This window comes from Chenopodium quinoa, unplaced genomic scaffold (assembly GCF_001683475.1).
Source record: "Chenopodium quinoa cultivar QQ74 unplaced genomic scaffold, ASM168347v1, whole genome shotgun sequence".
Classification (NCBI taxonomy): domain Eukaryota; kingdom Viridiplantae; phylum Streptophyta; class Magnoliopsida; order Caryophyllales; family Amaranthaceae; genus Chenopodium; species Chenopodium quinoa.
Genome location: NW_018744745.1, coordinates 1,434,450 through 1,454,108, shown reverse-complemented (window position 1 = coordinate 1,454,108; position 19,659 = coordinate 1,434,450). Strand labels below are relative to the sequence as shown.

Genomic DNA, 19,659 nt, shown 5'->3' with positions numbered 1-19,659 from the left:
TTGTCTTTCTCCTTCATTCTTCTCTTGGCTTTCTCCTTCCTTCGCCTCTTGCCTTTCTTTTTGATTATCCTCTTGTCCTTGGTCTTGCTTCTCTTCTTTCTCTTGAAAACATAATTATAAAACACAATATTAGAATATAATTGTATCATAAGAATTTGAGTTGGAACATTAACATAAACTTTAGAACATAAAGTGCAAACTTTAGAACATATAGCTTAAACTTTAGAACATATAGCGTAAACTTTAAAACATAAGCATATACGAATATTCTATTTCATTTTTTTAGTACTTTTCCTTTTTAAAATAAATTAATTAAAAGAACATTAATAAGAAATGAGTTTGAAAATAATTCAAAATTACCAAGTATAGGTGAAGAGATACAATCAACTATCTTTTCATTGATATTTCTCTCATCGTTGTTCTTTTCTCTTTCTCCTTCATTTGATGGCAAATCTTCATAATAATTACAAAACACAATTTTAGAACATAACTATATCATAAAGATTTGAGTTGGAACATAAACACTTGATTTAAAAATGTAATTACCATGTCCCACTATGTGAAAAAATAAAATTGGCACCGGTTCAAACCTGGCCTAAGGCACCGGTTTGAACCGGTGCCAATGTGGGGGTGCCAAAAAGTGGTTTAAAAAGGCACCGGTTCAAACCGGTGCCAAAACTCGGAATTGGCACCGGTTAACTGGTGCCAAAAAATTCCAATAAAATTTAATTCATTGCTTTTGGCACCGGTTAACCGGTGCCAAAAGTGCCAAAAGTAATTTTTTTTTTAATTTTTTACTTATAAATTAAATAAACTAAAATAAAATGAGAATAAAAAAAATCAAACATCACAATCAATATAATATACTCTGTTCATATATATATAATCATCAACAAAAATTTACAGTATAGATCAATAAAAAAAATTACAACATATAAATCAAAATAAAAAAAATTAAAACATATAAATTAAAAAAAAAATTACAATATAAATAAAAAAAAAAAAAATTACTACTTCATAAAAAAAACCCATACAACATCTAAATCAATATACTTGCATCTTGATTCTTTGATTTAAGTGTACCTGCACCAATTAAAACAACCAAAATAAATCAATTAAAATGATTTAATAAAGCTACGAAAACCCTTCAAAAAAAATAAAGCTACGAAAAAATTAAAAAAAAAACTAGAAAATCGAAAAATAAAAAACAAAATCAGTTGAAAAGAAAAAAAAACCAGAAGATCAGTTAAAAACCAAAATTGAACCCATAAATTAAAAACCAAAATCGAAAATCAGGAAAAAAAACTCAGAAAATAAAAAAATTTCGAATTTAAATCGAAAAATAAAAAAGAAAATCAGTTGAAAAGAAAAAAAAACCCAAAATTTTTATGATTTGCCAGTTGCCATTCAAATAAAATCCAAATTTTCTACACAGATTGAGGGTATTAATAAAAGATAATTAACGGATCTAAATCAAGTAAAAAAAATCAACAAACCCAGAACAAATCTTGCATCTTTGACACATTTCTAGGTACCAGAAACCCACAAAACAAACAAAAATCCCAAAATTAACAGATCACAAAAGTTCGACCAAAAAAAACCCAAATCAACTTGTATTAACCCAAAATAATCAACTTCGAACAAACCCATAAAAAAACCCAAAAACGCATGCATTAACCCAAAATCGATTATTGTAACCGAAAATTAACCCAGAAATCGAAAAAAAAAATCAAAATCGAAAAAAAAAACAATCGAAATCGAAAAAAAAACCCAAAAATAGAAAAAAAAAATCAAAATCGAAATAAAAAAAATTAACCCAGAAAAATCCACAAATCGAAAACACCCAGAAATCGAAATAGTTGAAATCGAAAACACCCAGAAATCGAAAGAAAAATAAAAAACCCAGAAAAAAAAATTGAAATCGTAAAAAAAAAAAAACGAGAAATCGATAAAAAAAAAAAACGAGAAATCGATAAAAAAAAAAATTAAAATCAATTAAAAGAAGAGTTTGAAAGAGAACGAGAAAGGGATTGAAAGAGAACGAGAAATGGATTGAAAGAGGAGATGAGAAAGAGCAGATGAGAACGAGAAAGGGATGAGTGAGAAAATGAGAAAGAGAAAGGGATGAGAGAGAGAATGAGAGGAGATGAAGCGGCGAAAATACAAGCGAGAGTGTGAGTGAAATAACTTAGGGTTTGAGTGGTATAACAATATAAATGGAATAAAAAAAATAAAGGGATAAAAAGGCCGATTTTTTTTTAAGGATTGGCACCGGTTCAAACTGGTGCCCTTTGTATTTTTGGCACCGGTTTGAGCTGAACCGGTGTCATTTCTCTTTGTCTAAAAACCCGCCCATTTTTAGGCCGATTTTTGGCACCGGTTTGGCCTGAACCGGTGCCATTTGGGGGTTGCCGTTTTGTATTTTTCTACTAGTGTCCCTTGGTGACTTTTCACCATTGAATTTCTTCCATGCTATGTTCATCAACATATCCAATTCTTCTATGAATGTCGGTTCATCGAAGAAATGTTGATCGTGACTAAGTATAGAATGACTTTTTTTTCTGTTGCTTTTCTTCTTCTTGATTTACCAATGACTATATATAAGAATACATAAGTTAGAGTCCAATAAGACATTTATATATGTTGAACTATTATAAATATAAAAATTACACTTTAGAACATAGGCTGAAAATAGTTTAGAACATGATTATAATACCTTTGTGGTATACTTGCACCAAATGTTGTCTATAAGATGATGCATTTTCCCAGTTGTTTCTTCCTCAACAAAGATACCCTTTGCTTGTTCCCACATGTTATACATCTCTTTTACATTCGATGCAAGACTTTTTGCCAAATCTCCAAATTTGCTTATAAAGCCCTAATAATTTAAAACATAAAATAATGAATATTTAAAATATTATAGAAATAAGTAAATAAATTAATAAAAAAAATATTAAAACATTATACCATCATATCATTTGGAGACGTGATAAAATTACAAGTCATTGATTGGTTTTCCACAACTTTCTCTTTTCCTTTGTCTTTCCCTTGCTTTTTTATTACTTTCTTCTCCCCTTGTTTTTCTCTAATTTTCAAGGGTTGCTCTTTCTTCTTGCCTTTGTCATTCTCTTGCCTTTTTTTCCAATCCCTTTTTAAATATACATTATAAATTTTAGAATACATGCATAAATATAATGTATAGATAAATATAAAACGATAATAAACTTTAGAATATATATTACAAAGTTTAGAACATATAGTATAAACTTTAGAACATAAGCATATACAAAAATCATACCACATTCAATTTCATTCTTTCTAGTACTTTTCCTTTTCCAAATCCAAGGTCTTTCTCAAACTTCAATCTTGTATGGAACCTTTCTTGGTTCCACAATGATATTAGTGGAACTTGACGTGGTATCTCTAACCCCTTCCTTTGCTCAAAATAGGATACCTACAAGAACATCATTAGAAATACTTTAGAACATTGATATGTAAATTAGAACATAGATATATAAATTAGAACATCATTAAAAATTACCATAAGAAAGATTAAAGGACCCGTAAAGAAAGATTCTCCATCTAGCCATTTCTTAGTAGTTTCCATCAAGTGCTCATTAACAAATTTGCACCAATTCAAATCAACTATATTCTTTGTATCCTTGCAACTATACAAAAACTTAACGTATAGTTGCTTGTTATTAGTTGAACGGATGCAACTATTAACCACACAAACCAAAAAATTCCAAATGAATTCATCCGAAACTTGTTTTTGTTCTTTATCTACCTCCTTTACCTTTTGGATCCTACTAATCAATTGTGCATTTGTTGGAGAACCCTGTAAGTAATTTAGAACAAGGACAAGTAATTTAGAACATAATCAAAAATACTTTAGAACATAATTAAAAATACTTTAGAACATAATCAGAATAACATTAGAGCATAAGCAAAAATCCTTTAGAACATAAGCAGAAATACTTTGAACATAAGTAGAAATACTTTAGAACATATCAAAAATACTTTAGAACATAATGGAAAACTTTAGAACATAAGGAAAAAATAAGATTGAACATAATAGAAAACTTTAGAACATAACAGAAAACTTTAGAACATAATAGAAATACTTTAGAACATAAGGGAAAAATATAATAGAACATAATAGAAAACTTTAGAACATAAGGGAAAAATATAATAGAACATAATAGAAAATCTTAAAACATAATCAGAAATACTTTAGAACATTATTAAAATAAATTAGAACATAATCCAAATAACAAGTTTAGAATACAAGTACACATAAAAATATTCATACCACTTTAAGGTTAAAGTTTTTTCTTCATTTTTGCATAAAATTTGCACATTTATTCTTGTTTTCTATTGTATCAAGAATTGCTATATCTCCCATTGGCAATCCATATGTCATGTGAACATCAATTTCATCAAAGAGTATTTCTTCTTCTCTCCCCGATAGCATCAAGCAACATCTCTTGGGATCAAAATTCGTAAGAAGTTGTTGTGTCAACCTAGATTTTAATTAAAGGTTTAGAATACAAAATACATACAGATTAGAATTTAAATAAAAATAAAAATTAACATGATAATTAAACTTTAGAACATTAATTAAAATTTTATAAGAATTAGAACATAATAGGTGATATTTAAATAATAAAAACAAAAAATAAAAGTTAACGCTAGTGCTTACCAAGAATCCACATAATGTGGTGCATCCAAGTTCAAAAAAGCTCCAAATACAATTTTCTTAGTTGCTTGTTTATGCTTATCAGAATGATCTACCAACACTTGTTTCATCAATTTCTTAGCAGTAACTCTTTAATAAGCCGATCTCTTATTTTTTTTCCATTTTGATTATTTTGACATCCTCATCATCCTTTTCTTTCTTTTCATATTTTTTTTCAAAATCACCTGAAAAAAGTAGAACATTAGAAAGAATTTGAATTAGTAGATAAATTATTGTTATATAAAAATAAAGTTTAGAACATATGTATATAATTAAAACATCAACTTGGAAATGTAAGAATGTAACTTACAAAAATCATTTACTTATTAATTAAATCATTTACTTTAGAACATAAGCATGAATGTATTAGAACATATGCATATAATTAATAAAGTTACATATTAATTATGAATGTAGAATATAAACATGCAATTTATGACATTAGCATATAATTTAGAACCTTTTTACTATCATCATTCACGCCATCTCTTTTATCATCTTTCTCCTCCAACTTTGGTCCATCCATCTCATCATTAATATCATGTTGATCATCATTCTCATCATCGTCATCGTCATCATCTTCTTCTTCTTCTTTTTTTTTCATTTTTCTAGTTGGTTGAATCCTTGATGAAAGCTTGACACTTTTTTTTCGTTTTTGACTTTGCACATGTTTCTCAAATTCAGCTTTGTCAATTACTTCCGCTTCATTTTTCAACAAATTTCCTTTAAAATCAAATATAAATGATTTAGAACATATATGATAATCTTTAGAACATAATAGAAAACTTTATATCATAATATAAATACTTTAGAACATAATAGAAACTCTTATAACATAATAGAAATACTTTAGAACATAAGGGAAAACTTTAGAACATAATAGAAAACTTTAGAACATAATAGAAATATTTTAGAACATAATAGAAAACTTTAGATCATAATAGAAATACTTTAGAACATAATAGAAAATCTTTAGAACATAAGGAAAAACTTTAGAACATAATGGGAAAACTTTAGAACATAAGGGAAAAATAACACATAAACTTTAATTACCTTTTTCTTCCATAAGCAATTTTTTCATCTGGTATTATAGTAATTTCTTCTTCTGATTTTTCTTCATTTTGGCCTTGCATTTTGCTGCAATTTTAAAAAATAAAAAACATTAGTAACATTCCAACATTAGTAATATATTTTAAACATAAGAATAGTTTAGAACATGCTGAAAATAGTTGTCTTTGTAGGCATTATATAAGTTTTAACTCTTTATAAGATTCATTCAAGTCCAATGCATTTAAAGGTCTTTCTAGCTACAATTAATGGTAAGAGCATACAAGCCAACATAATCACCATCTTAGTCTCAAGCTTCTTTGTGTCAAAACAAACAACTTAAGGAGCTATAAGATGGATATGTCATAGAAGAGAATAAACATGACAACAAAACGATGCTCAAACTCAACCTCATTATTATACTTGAAACAACCCTTCAATCAAGATATAAGAAAAAAAAAAACATAATTAACATCATTGATGTATCAAATATGACACAAGCACTGAAAGAAGGCTTTTAGGAAGTGTGATACTAATTGTTACACATATACATAATCTAATCTAATATCGATATAGTATATGCTAATCGAGTGTATCAAGCCACTCAAAATACCTTTATGGATCTCTTATTTTCAAGTTCTATGAGGTACTCTGTTGTTCCGAACCGTGCCATTACCTTAGTTTGTCTTCCCTTTTCAGGATCCACTGAAGCACCCTTATTACTGTCAAAAGTGACTTTGCTGATAAAAATGTCTCAGTTTAAAAACTAAGCTATTTCATATAAATATAGAATTCTGAATACCAAAAAAAAAATAAGAACAGAAGTGAATCATACCCTGCCTTGTCTTCGAAACCACTTGTCAAATGACTCAGCTTCTAAACTTAATTTAGTCCTGAGATCAACACAACTTCCCATAATCTTAATTCATTTACATCCAAACTAATGTAAAGATAAACATAAACAAATTTGGTAAAATAAAATACCAACATGACTCGTCAAAATCTAGAACAAAGCTAATGTATCTCATAGTAGTATTTGGCAGTCCAGTAGAAGTCAATCAAGAATATCGACAAAGGACACACATGCTCGTGTTTCAACATAGGATTAAGCTCGAAAAAAATCAACAATAAAAATCGAACAAAATCGCCGAAAATTAATTCGCAAAAATCGAACTATATAATTCGCAAAAATTGAACTAATTAATTCGAACAAAATCAAAAGATTAGCATCAAATCGAATAAAATCAAAAGATTAGCAAAAATTGAACCCTAAATTGAACACTAAAGCCGCAAAAATCGAACAAATATTCGAGCCCTAAATTTTCGAAAATCGAACTCAAAAAAATCGAACAAAAAACAAAGAAAATCGAACAAAAAAAAAATAAAGAAAATCGAACCAAAAAAAAAATCGTACCAAAAAAAATAATAGAAAATCGAACAAAAAAAAATAAAATTGAACAAAAAAAAAGAAAAACAGTTCGAAAATTCGAAAAGAAAAACAAAAATCGAACTATATAAAATTTTTCAACAAAAATCGAAAAGAAAAACAAAAAAATCAACAGTTCGAAAATTCGAGCCCAATATTTTCGAAAATCGAACTCAAAAAAATCGAAAAGAAAAACAAAATCCACTTCAACATCATGCTAATTTCATAGAAATTTAAACAAAATCGAAAAGAAAAACATACCTTAAATTAAAATCTTTCAAATTGCAATATTATGGAGATTTTTGGGGTTTGAAGAGAGAGAGAAGGAAAGAAACGTGAGGAAGGGAGATAAAGTTAGAGGAGAGAGAAAATTTTCGGTGGTGGGTAAGGAGTTAGAGAGAGGATACGTGTTCTAATCTGAACCGTCCGAATTAATCTAATCCTACGGATGAGATTGATTCTTATATAATTAAGGTTCTTATATAAGGATGGGTTCTTACCGGATCCCTCCCCTAGAAGGGGGATCATATGAGACCACATCCCTTATGTGAGAACCCTATTATATGTGAGGACTAATTATAACCGTTGGATCAATTACATCCAACGACCACAATAAAATCCCGGTCAAACAAAACTCCTGCGTTTTTTCTCTCTCCTTCTTCCTCTTTCACGCGCTATTTTCTCTCTCCTCACAATTTCTCTATTTTCTACTCTCTTTCTCTCTGCTATTCTCTCTGATTTTTCATCACTACTCCTTCAATATTCATCAATTCTTTTTCAAGGTGAGTTTATTGTTTATATTTTTGTGTTTTTCAATTAATTTTAGGTCACATTCAGTTACATTTGTTGATTTTCGTTTTGATTTTCGCTGATTTCAGCTCACATTGTTTATCAATTTGTGTCGATAATGTTTTACTTTGTTTTTTTCATTGATTTTAGTTTTATTCTCGTTTTTTTAGTAGTTATCAAGTTGATTTTGCTTATTTTCGTTATTGTCCAGTTTTTTCGTTTTTTTGGAAACCTAGAAATACTGATAATTTGTGCTATTATGTTGATTTTAGCTTGATTTTAGGTATTTTAATTATTTTGTGTATTTTAATTTGATTTTCGGTTTACTTTAGTTCTCAATTATGTTTTATTTTCTGGTTTTATCTTATTTTTTTGTTTGATTATAGCTTTATTTGAGTAATTATTAGTTGATTTTAGTTTTAATTTTGCTTCATATGAGTAATTATCTTACATTTTCTTTGTTTTTTTTGGAAACCTAGAAGTAATTGCTATGGATTCTGCAAATGTTCCTCAAGAAAATACAATGTATGTGTTTCTGCTCATTTTATTTTTATTATTTGAGTTATTATTATTTTTGTTGTTGTTGTAGATTAGTTGATGAGTTGTATTACTTGTATGGGAGTTCTTGTAGATTAGTTGATAACTTGTTCATTTTATGTTTTGTTCTTCATTTATGAAATATTAGCTTTTTAATTGACAGTTACAAGCAATAAAAAGTTGTAGATTATGTTGGGAAGTAATTTTCAATACATCTAAAACTGCCACAGGTTAATACTTGAATGTGAAAGCAAATAGGAAAAAAAACAGTTTAAGATGGGAGTACAGGGCTTTCATCTCTTTTGTTTGTCTTAGAAATTCTCACAATCAAAATTCCCTGTGCAATGTTATTACTATCGTCACCACAAAGCTACCAACTTCGTCGTGTACTTAGTTCGGCTTTTCACATCAGAAGCCAAGAAGCTGATAGTTTGAAGGCGTTTGACTGTTCGGCTTTTCACAACAGAAGCCTAGAAGTTAGTTCATTATGTTGTACATCAGGTCTTAAAGTAGATATCAGTGAGAAAGAATTTGAGTTTAAAAACAAGTTCTCAAACTTCTTCATACTTTGAAAGTAGTTGATAACTTGTTCATTTTATGTTTTGTTGTTCATTTTAGCACTAAGTATTTGCTCATTTGAGAAATGAGCATTTAACTATTTGCTCATTTGAGAAATGAGCATTTACGTTTTTGTTCATTTTGTTAAATTAGTAGCTAAGTATTTGCTCATTTGACATCAAGGATACCTATTTTGTTGAGCAGGACATCTGTTGAGACAGATTCTGCTGTTAATGTTGGTGGTCAAGATGCAGCAGAGGCAGGACAGTTAAGAGTTATTGGTGGTGACCAAGATGCAGCAGGGGCAGCACAATTAAGAGTTGGTGGTGACCAAGATGCAGCAGGGGCATCATAGTTAGGAGTTGTTGGTGGTGGCGAAGATGCAGCAGGGCCAGCACAATTAGGAGTTTTTGGTCGTTCTACACAACCACAATATAAAGGAAGGAGTTTCAAGACATGATCTTCTAATGACAAAGGAAAAATGGTTTTAAAGGACACATTAAAGAAAGAAAAACAGATGATTAAGGTAGTGGAGATGAAATCCAGCAATGAATTGCAAGGTTTGAAGTCAGGCAATGAAGTGGAAGGTTTGAAGTCTCACATTCATGGGACATTGCATAGTCGGATGTCACCCTCATCCATTGTTCAAGTTATGGAATCAGTTTTACTTTCACAAAATCAGTTGAAAGCAGTTAGAGATATAGGATTTGGGTCGATGGAGTTTTTGAAGGTGACCCAACTGCCTTTGTTGTTGGGTTTATGGTTGGTGCAGCACTTTGATGCTAAGACGTGCTCATTAAATATTCCTGATTCTGATCCTTTCCGTATTACTGAAGACCTGTGCATGAAGTTCTTGGGTTGCCAATAGGGGGCATAGAGATTAATAAAAATAATTTTTCCAGAAATAAAAAAGTCATTCAGCAATGGAAAAAGCAATTCCAAAGCAACTCACTCTTTATCAAAATAGGGGAGCTTAAAGAGTTTTTGAAGGAGCATAAGTCAGCTGGTGCTATGTTCAAACGGAAATTTGTAGTTCTTTGTGTGTCTACACTGATGGATGGTAGTCTTCTTATTTTTATTATGCTCATTTTACTTTCAATTTGCTCATTTTCAATTTAGTTTGCTCCTTTCTATTTTATTTTGCTCACTTAAATTTCTATTTGCTCATTTCTCTTTTGCTCTGCTCATTTTTTTGTCAAGGAAACAAAACATGAATATTAATTATGATATTCTTACATTTCTTTCTGATGTTGATAAAATCAAGGACTTGAATTGGTCAAAGTATATCCTTGATTCTCTCGTGAAGGGCAAGCTTTTATGGGAAGAACGTCCAACTCGTTCTTTTCCTGGGTCTTTATTGTTTCTTATGGTATTACTATAATTTTTGTTTATTTTTAATGTAGTATTTCTTACTTATTTATTGATTTTTAATTTACTATTTTTTCTTTTCTTACTTGTTTGTAGTTATTATATGTTGATCAATTTGTACTTGAGGAAGATTGAGCTGCACGTGAAATTCCAATCTTGAAAGGGTGGACAACAGCTATGTTGTCAACACGTGAGAAGTTGGAACTCTTTAAAGGGAGGCTTGGAAATATTCGTGCTAAAAAACTTGATGCTGGTTCTTCTAGCATGACACAGCCTAAAATGGTGTTTAACTATAATTTTCTGTTTTATTCTTTTCTTTTTATCCTACATTTTTAACTTTTTTGTTTTTTTATTTATGAAAAATTCATTCCTTCTGAAGTGGAAACTCAAGTAGTTGTCAATAAGGTAACCATATATATACTGTAATATTCTTTGTTCTTTTTGGAAATGACCAACTAATTTTTGCTCATTTGTCTAATGAGTAAGCAATTACTTGCTCATATTTGAAATGAGCAAATAATTTTTTGCTCATTTGACAGATAAGCAAATTATGCAATTGGTTATGTGTTATAAGTAAGCTTGGTTTATATTTGTTAGGATATTTGCTTTCAACTTGTTCTAACTTTCTTTTTTTTTTGTTTTGTTTTTGTTTGACTTTAGGAACAATCTGATCCAATTCGTACAAAAAAATGAAGAAAGTGAACAAGATCCAAAGAAGGTATTTATATGAGTTTTCTGGAAACCAATATTAATTTTTTGTTCATTTTTAGACATTGTTTGAACAAGAGTATTTATCCCTTCTAATTCTGCACTCCCCCCCTCCTCCACCCCTTAAACACACACACAAACACACACAATTATTCTTGTTTATTTGTCATTCTTCAATCATAATCTGAATCAATTTTTTGCTCATTTGTGAAATGAGCAATTAATATTTTGCTCTAGAACCGGCCGTGGAATGTGAAGAGCACATAAAGCCTGAGAATAAAAAAAAGAATTGAAAAATTAAATTTTAAAGAAAAAAAAAGCCAAATCTAATAAAAAGGGAACATATTATATTCTTGAAATTACCATCAACAACATAAAGAAGCAAGTGAGAAAAAAAATGAAGAAGTGGAAGGATTAATACTTTTTTTTTTGCTCTAGTACTATTGCTTCTAGTTATTTTGTATCAGATTTACTGTCTTCTTAGATCTTAGTGCATGGTCATCAGTTTGCAAGACTCATTAATTGAAGTGGAGTTGTAGTATGTTGAGCAGATCTTTGTTTCAAGTTTTGGGAAGAGGAATGGGGTGACTTGGCATTGTAGTTTGTAGAGTTCTTCTCAATATGATGCATAGAGGCAAGTGGCCATATGTGTGCTTTTGCATTACTCATATGCATCTCATGAATATGCGCCTACTGATTCTTTTCTCAAGAAACTGATTCTCCCCCTAGAAATGCGCCTACTGAACCTGTAGTTGCTTCTGTCAGTGCACAAGTTGGTGCTTCTGTTGCTAATGCCTCTCAAGCTGTTGGTGATGCTCTGAATGCTAATCCTCAAGATCTCATTTCTGATGCTCAAGAAGCTTTGATTGTGCATAAGAGAAAAGGTGATACTGAAAAGAAGAGTTCTATTCCAAAGAAACGCAAACCTCAGCCATCAGTGCTTCTTAGATCACCTTTTAAGTCCCGCATTATGATAATTTACAATCCATTATCACCAGTTCAGATGAGCGTCTTGAGAGCAATGTTTGCTGATGATAAAAATCGTTTGTAAGTATTTTTTTTTATCTATAGAATTTATTATCTTGTACATTAACTTCCATTTGTTTTAGCCATACTAACTTTCTTTATTCTTTTTATGCAGTGAACCAGTATTTAATGGAGAGAATGGTCTTGAAATTTTGAGATTACATCTTGAGAAGCTTTATAATAAATATAAAGTTGATACAGAGATCATTAATGCTTGGTGTATCATTCTGAATTATAATGAGCAATTTAGAGATCCAAATTCTCCTGCTCGTTTCTTTTTTGACCTTAGTGCTACCGTAAGTTCAAATTCTTTCATTTATTTTATTTTATTGAATTATTTTGTTATTTTGTTGTAATTAATTTTTTTTCTTTAACATGTAGGACTGTCTTATTCACTATGAGATAGATTCTGTTGCCCATCGGAATAAGATGTTTTTTGAGGTTGCTGAGAATTTGTACATGAAATCAGTTGTACCACACAAGGATATTCAGCTTTTTTTCTTCCCAGTTTATGAAGAAGATCATTACTATTTGGTATGTTTTAACACTACCACACTGAATGGTAATATCGAGCTTTTTGATTATAACGAAGATGCTGGAGATCATAAACAGCTTTTAAAACATTTGGTATGGCTTAAAAGTTAATCTCTATTCACATTATGTTTGTTTCTTTTACTTGAATGATCAGATTTTATTATATTTTCTTATTTGATGTTTTTATTTTCAGAGAACTGCTTTTTCAAACTTTATTCAATGTGAAGGAAATGTACAGAGTTCTATTTTGGCAAATGATATCAAGCGGATGGAAATTTCTGTGATTAATGGTTCATGGAAGTATTCGGATAAAAATCATTTGCATTATGGAGTTGTAGTGATGAGACTCATGGAAACATACATGGGTTGTGCAAAGTGGGATCCTGGTTTGTAGAAAAATAATGTAAGTCTTTCAGATTAGTCTCATTAATAATAAGATGTTTTGGTCTATTTGCTTACTTGTTCATTTCATAAATGAACAAAGAAATGTTTGCTCATTTCACAAATGAGCAACTAATTCTTTGCTCATTTAAGAAATGGGCAATTAACTTTTTGATTATTTGCTAAATGAGCAAGAAATTACTTGCTCATTTATCAAATGAGCAAAGAAATGTTTGCTCATTCGACAAATGAGCAAGGATTTACTTGTTCATTTCATAAATGAGCAAGGATTCCTATCAAATGTTTACTTTAATTTTGAGGTCTATGGTCCATTAATCTAGCAATACCGTAGGCCATTGCCTTCCAAGTTACAACTGCAACTTGTGGTGTTACTTTTACATGTTTGCTCATGTTATTGAAATCTCCTTAATTGTATAGGGTTTGATTATGTTATTTGTTTTGCAGCTGATAATCTTGGCTAAACTTTGTGAAAAGTACACCCTGGGAATAATTACAAGTGAAGTGAACACTATTCAATCTGTTAAAGAAATTACTTAGAAGAAGAAAAAGCAAAGTAAAGTTTCTGTTGCTGACAAAGAAGAAAATGCTGAAAAAGAAGAGCCTGAAGAAGAAAAAGTTCAAGGAAGAAAGAGAAAAAGACTGAAGAAAGCTGAATGTTAGGGAATTAAATAGTTAGTAGTGATGATTTGTCTTTTTTGGTTTAAAGAATTGGGTAAATTAAGATTTTATCTATTTTTAAGTAGTCTTTGAATGATGTAAAACTGATTTATAAACAGATTTTACCAACAGAAGCCTACCCTTTTTTACTGTAGTGATGATTATATTTGAATTAATATTCAATCTTTTATTTGTTTTTACTTCACATACCTTGTTATATACAGCCGTTGTTCATTTGAAATATTCGTTCATTTGTTAAATGAGCAAACAGATGCTTTCTCATTAAATGATAGATCAATGAATTCTTGCTCATTTGATAAATGTTCAAAGAATTTCTTGCTCATTTGATAAATGAGTAAAGAAATGTTTGTTCATTTCACAAATGAGCAACTATTTTTGCTCATTTAAGAAATGAGCTTTTACCTTTTTGATTATTTGCTAAATGAGCAAGGAATTACTTGCTCATTTGATGATTGAGAAAAGATATGTTTGCTCATTTGGCCCGAGGAGAGCTGATTTTGGATTGGGAGATGAAACAGGAGTGCAATTGTTCCAAGTTCATGTAATAGCTAATTTGCTCACTTGCCAAATGAGCAAATAATTATTTGCTCATTTGACAAAATGAGTAGTTAACTATTTGCTCATTTGATAAATGAGCAAGGAATTATTGCTCATTTGAGAAATGAACAAATATTTAGTCACTCATTTGAATATATGTTCTATTTTCAATTCAACAATATTACAAAGCATTAAACTATGATTGGTACAAAATTAATAATATATTATTAAATATAAAAATTCAACAAAATCTTATATGTATATTAAAGTACCATTACACTTTTTTTGACAATTTCTAATATCATGATGACTCAATTCACCACAACCTCTACATAATCTCTTCTTTTTTTGGTTTTGTTCTACAGCCTTTTCTTTTTCTCCCTTAAGCCTTTTTGCACTTCTACCTCTTGTTTCAACATTTGACACATCAATCTTAGTCGCTTTCTTTTTTGAAGTCTCTTCATTTGATACATGAACTCCAATCCCTTTATTCTTTGAAACTTTTGGAGGTTTGACAATTATTTCAGGTGGCACACTAGCTCCAATCAATAGCTCAATGTCTTGCTCTTTGTTTTTTGCACTTCCAGCTGTTGTTTCATTATTTCTTGCAATCCTCTTTGCTTCCAAATCCTTTCTTATTCCTTGAAGATTTATCACAAGGTCTTGAATATCTTCATCTTTTCCTTCTGCCAAACTTACACAAGTGTGTATCTCTGACCATAAATCATTTAACAATTTTTTCTTGTCTATTATATTAGCACATTGCTCCAACAGGTTTCCTCCCAAGTCAAAAATTGGTTTCTTTAATGCCATAGTAGTCCACATGTGTAGCATATACTGCTCGGGAATGGTTTCAAACCTTTTTGCTTTCCAAACCCAAATCATATGTCTACATGGAATTCCTTGCCTATAAAATAGCTTGCAAGAACATGTGGTGTCATAGTTAGTTGGATTAAACACAACATCAAATGTTCTAGTCCAATTTCCTTCACTTATTGTTGCAACTTCCAATTCATTTTCTTTCTTCAATTCATCAACACCACAAGAAAAAAAAGCAATTTCAACCTCGTATTGAAATTCATAAAAGACAGAGTTAGTATATAAATGTGAGGCATGCTTTTCTATCCCTAGTGGTTTTTTGCACTCAGGATATTTGTGCTTTGAATCATTATCATTCTGACCTTGAGTGTGTCTCTGGGCATCAATTGCAGCTTCATATCTCAAGTAAAACTCAACAAGTGACACATGAGGATTGATAAAGGAGCAGAAAAAGTTGTTTTCACTTTCGGATCTTGATGTTGTATGCATTATTCCTCCAAGGAACACATCTCTGTAATAGGCCGAAAACCACTTGTCTCTTATCTTGTACATATACCTAACCACTCATGTTGTTCCAAGTGGTATTCAATCATCACCTTGTTCCACCTTTCTTCAAACTCAGCGGGTTCAATTTCAAGGTGTCAAACGCAAGCACATAATTTTTTTAGGAAATCAGTTTCTTCTTGCATGATTGATTTCTCCACCTTATCTGGTAACTTTTTCATTATGTGCCACATACAGAACCGATGTTCAGTCTTCTTAAACACACTTCTAACAGCAATTTTCATTGCTGGATCCTGATCTGTGATCATACAATTAGGTTCATTCCCACCCATTGCCTTGAGGAATGATCTGAACAGCCATTCAAATGACACGATATCTCTTCCTTTGCTATGAAACCAGCAGCAAAATTAATGCAATTTTTATGATGGTCAACCCCTGTAAATGGAGTAAACACCATGTTGTACCTGTTTACACATACAAAATAAAGTTTAAATGAGCAAATAATTTAATACTCATTTGAAAAATTATCAAATAATCGATTGCTCATTTGTCAAATGAGAAAATAACTCAATGCTTATTTGTGAAATAAGCAAACAATTCTTTGCTCTTTTGTCAAATGTGCAAATAATTGAATGCTCATTTGTCATATGAGCAAATAACTGAATGCTCATTTGTGAAAAGAGCAAACAATTCAATGCTCATTTGTCAAATGAGCAAATAATTCAATGCTCATTTGTCAAATGAACATGCAATTCAATGCCCATATACATACTCCTATCAAAGAATATTAGACTTATGGGGATATTCAATTTTCACATAGAAGTAATGAGCAATTAACATAGCTAGTAATAACACATAAATGAATTACCTATTGGTTTGGTATGTGGTATCAAAGGATACCATATCACCAAATAGAGCATAACTCTTTTTACAAAGGGGGTCTGCCCACAATGCTCTACAAAGGCAATAATCTTCATCCATCTCAAAATCAAAGAAAAAAGCGCTCCACATTAGCTTTTTGTTGGTAAAGTTATCCACGAACATTTGAGCATCGCTTCCTTGAATGTATGCTTTTAAATCTTTATGAAAATTTTTAAAATCTTCCTTAGATGCACCAATGTTTTCATATCCTCCAACAATTTCCTTCATCATTCGAAAAGTTGTAACGGGACCAATATTCACCTATTTAAAGAACAAAACAGTTTGTCACATGAGCAAATAATTCAATGCTCATTTTTAAAATGAGCAAACAATTCAATTCTCATTTGTCAAATGAGAAAAAAATTATTTGCCCATTTGTCAAATGAGCAAACAACTTTTATTAGAACATACAGAGAATTCATGAAAAATAAGAGAATTTGAAACATAAGAGAATTCATGAAACAATTCAATGCTCATTTGGCAAATGAGCAAAAAATTATTTGCTCATTTGACAAATGAGCAAACAACTTTTATTAGAACATACATAGAATTCATGAAACATAAGAGAATTTGAAAGTGTTACCTTAGAATTATTCACAATTATTTTTTTGTGTAAAATGTTCATTTTCCTTCCTTCTTTTTGGAATAGATTGCAGCTAGGTGTATAAAGTGCATGAGTATGTCCCTCATGAAATTTTGTCACTATGAATGTGTTATCATCACAATGCTTTAGGACAATATGTGCCTTGCACCCAACACGAGTAACGAGTCTCTTCCTTTTGATTGAAGATTTTTCTTCATTGTTTTCCCCTTCCTTGTTATTTAAATCTTTTTCTACAGTAGTCTTTCTTTTCTCTTTGTATCCTTCCTTATTGCACAAGATATACTGATATTTCAATTCTTTGCTTCTTCTTTGTCTTTTAGTTGTAGACTTCCTTGTATTGAAACCAGAAGCAAATGCATAGCCTTTATAAAATTCAAGGCCCTCTTCAAGATTATTAAACTTCATCCCTATAGCTGGTTTCAACTCATTGGGGCATATTGGATGCCATTCTTTTGTTCCTCCAGGAGTGATCAAAGGTGCTACTTTAGGAGAAACTACTATTGTAGGTGTAGTTGGCACATTTGTGATGGTACTTGATTGACTCTCAACTTGTTCGTTGTTGCTCATCATTTGTGAATATGCACCTCCTTAAACACACTTAAACACACATACACACACATACACTCTCAATAATTAGAACAAAAATCAGATTCTTAAACAAACTTACACACACACAGACATAGATACACACTTACACACACACACACATACACACACACACACACAATAATTTCATAATCTATAATTAGAAATGAAATCAGTTTCTGAAATCAGAATTGCAAGCAGAAAGAGGAGGGGGCAGGGGGGATAGGTTTGCTCATTTGTCAAATGAACATGCAATTCAATGCCCACATATATAAACTCTTACACTCAATCACACTCACACTCACACTCACACACAGACACACTGTTACACTCACTCACACACACACACACACACACACATACATACACAATTCTGTATACTTGGTGTTTCTACCCGAAACACTGAGTACTTATAGATCCTTGAATCACTTATGAATGTCATTAATATTTTCTCATTTTAATTGTAGTTACCTCATTTTAAATGTTCTATTATATATATTTAGGTTTGCTCATTTTAATTTATTTGCTCATTTTGAATTTGATTGAAAATAAGAACATAATAACAACATTCAATTGAAAATAAAAACCTACTAACAACATAAATAATTGATTCAATCACTATCAAGTTTAATCTGATATTATTAAAATCTCTATCAAATTAATCAAACCTAAATAATTGATTCAATTCAATCAAATAATTGATGTAATTAAACATTCAATTCGATTAATGTAATTCGAAAATTAACATGTAAGTCAATTTGAAAATTAACATGCAATTCCAAATTTTTCAGAGATGTAAAATCAAAATATTTTGAACATTCAGATTAACATGCAATTCAAAATTAAAATTACGAACAAACCTGAATGATGGATGAAATTGCGACCGTTGAAATTTGCAAAAAGAAACCGTTGAAAATTGCAGAAAGAAACCGTTGAAATTTGTCGAAAGAAGAGCATACTTAGTGAATCACCATTGATAAGTTAATCGCCATTGATGAGCTTTGATTTGCAGACAGAATAGAGGAGAGAGATAAATTAGATGCTGAAAGTTAGTTTGTTAGGCAGGCTTATAATCTCAGCGGTTGGATTTCATCTAATCTAGCGGCTGAGATTTGTTCTCACATAAGGTGTGGGTTCTCACATAAAGGGTGGTTTCGACGGATCCCGACCATATATATATATATATATATATATATATATATATATATATATATATGTATATATATATACAAAGTAGATTTTCATAACCTCAACTAATTATTCAAAAAAAAATAATAATCTCAACTAAAGTTTAACGACAATAAATTTTATAAAAAAAAAATTATAACTCAGTATTTAAAAGTATGAAATATATTTCTTCAAAAAAAAAAGTACGAAATGTATTGTTTCCAAAAAAAAAAAAAGGTATGATAGTAGTATATATGTGAAAGAAAATAATTAAATATGTAATAGTTATTATGGGCAATGTGATATTTAAAGAAGTTTGTTTTAGATTTTGTAGAAATCAATAGTCAAAATTTAGATACAAATATAAAAATAAGGTTTTTTTTAGTAAGTTGTTTTGGATGGAAAACTTTTATAATATATTGCCAATTGTCCTTTCAGATTCACCTTTAGTATAATGTAATTGATGTATTAAATATTCACCAAAAAAAAAAGTTTAAAAAGGAAAGGGGGTTTTGGAGGGAAAAAACAACACTAGGATGTAACACGTGTCACTCTCGGTGTCTATTTTCGTATTAATATACAAAGGTTGACTTATTTTGAGCTAACAGTGTAAAGGTTGGCTTATTCTTGACAAATTTTTTCATTTAATTATGGATTATTTATCACCATAAAAATGTCACAAATTTGATTATAAAAAAATAAATTATTATA

At 30.1% G+C, this 19,659-nt stretch overlaps 1 protein-coding gene and 1 long non-coding RNA gene across 3 annotated transcripts; both read right to left on the bottom strand.

The window, feature by feature from the left end:
- Positions 1–1,042: 1,042 nt before the first annotated feature.
- On the bottom strand, positions 1,043–8,302 carry LOC110703634. 2 transcript variants are annotated; one of them, XR_002507716.1, is made up of 12 exons: positions 7,473–8,302; positions 6,621–6,678; positions 6,399–6,507; positions 5,792–5,875; positions 5,199–5,461; positions 4,703–4,923; positions 4,313–4,523; positions 3,542–3,838; positions 3,299–3,454; positions 2,968–3,148; positions 2,717–2,878; positions 1,043–1,083 (listed from the first exon to the last, which is right to left on the bottom strand). It is a non-coding gene; the product is annotated as an uncharacterized LOC110703634 (long non-coding RNA). The 2 variants fall into 2 exon arrangements; XR_002507715.1 differs by lacking the exon at positions 1,043–1,083 and having other exon boundaries at positions 1,958–2,878.
- An 8,492-nt stretch (positions 8,303–16,794) lies between these two features.
- LOC110703686 (protein FAR1-RELATED SEQUENCE 5-like) lies at positions 16,795–17,766 on the bottom strand. Its single transcript, XM_021881477.1, has 2 exons — positions 17,316–17,766; positions 16,795–16,853 (listed from the first exon to the last, which is right to left on the bottom strand). Exons 1-2 carry the CDS (start codon positions 17,764–17,766, stop codon positions 16,795–16,797), a joined length of 510 nt encoding a protein of 169 aa, XP_021737169.1.
- Between the last annotated feature and the right edge of the window lie 1,893 nt (positions 17,767–19,659).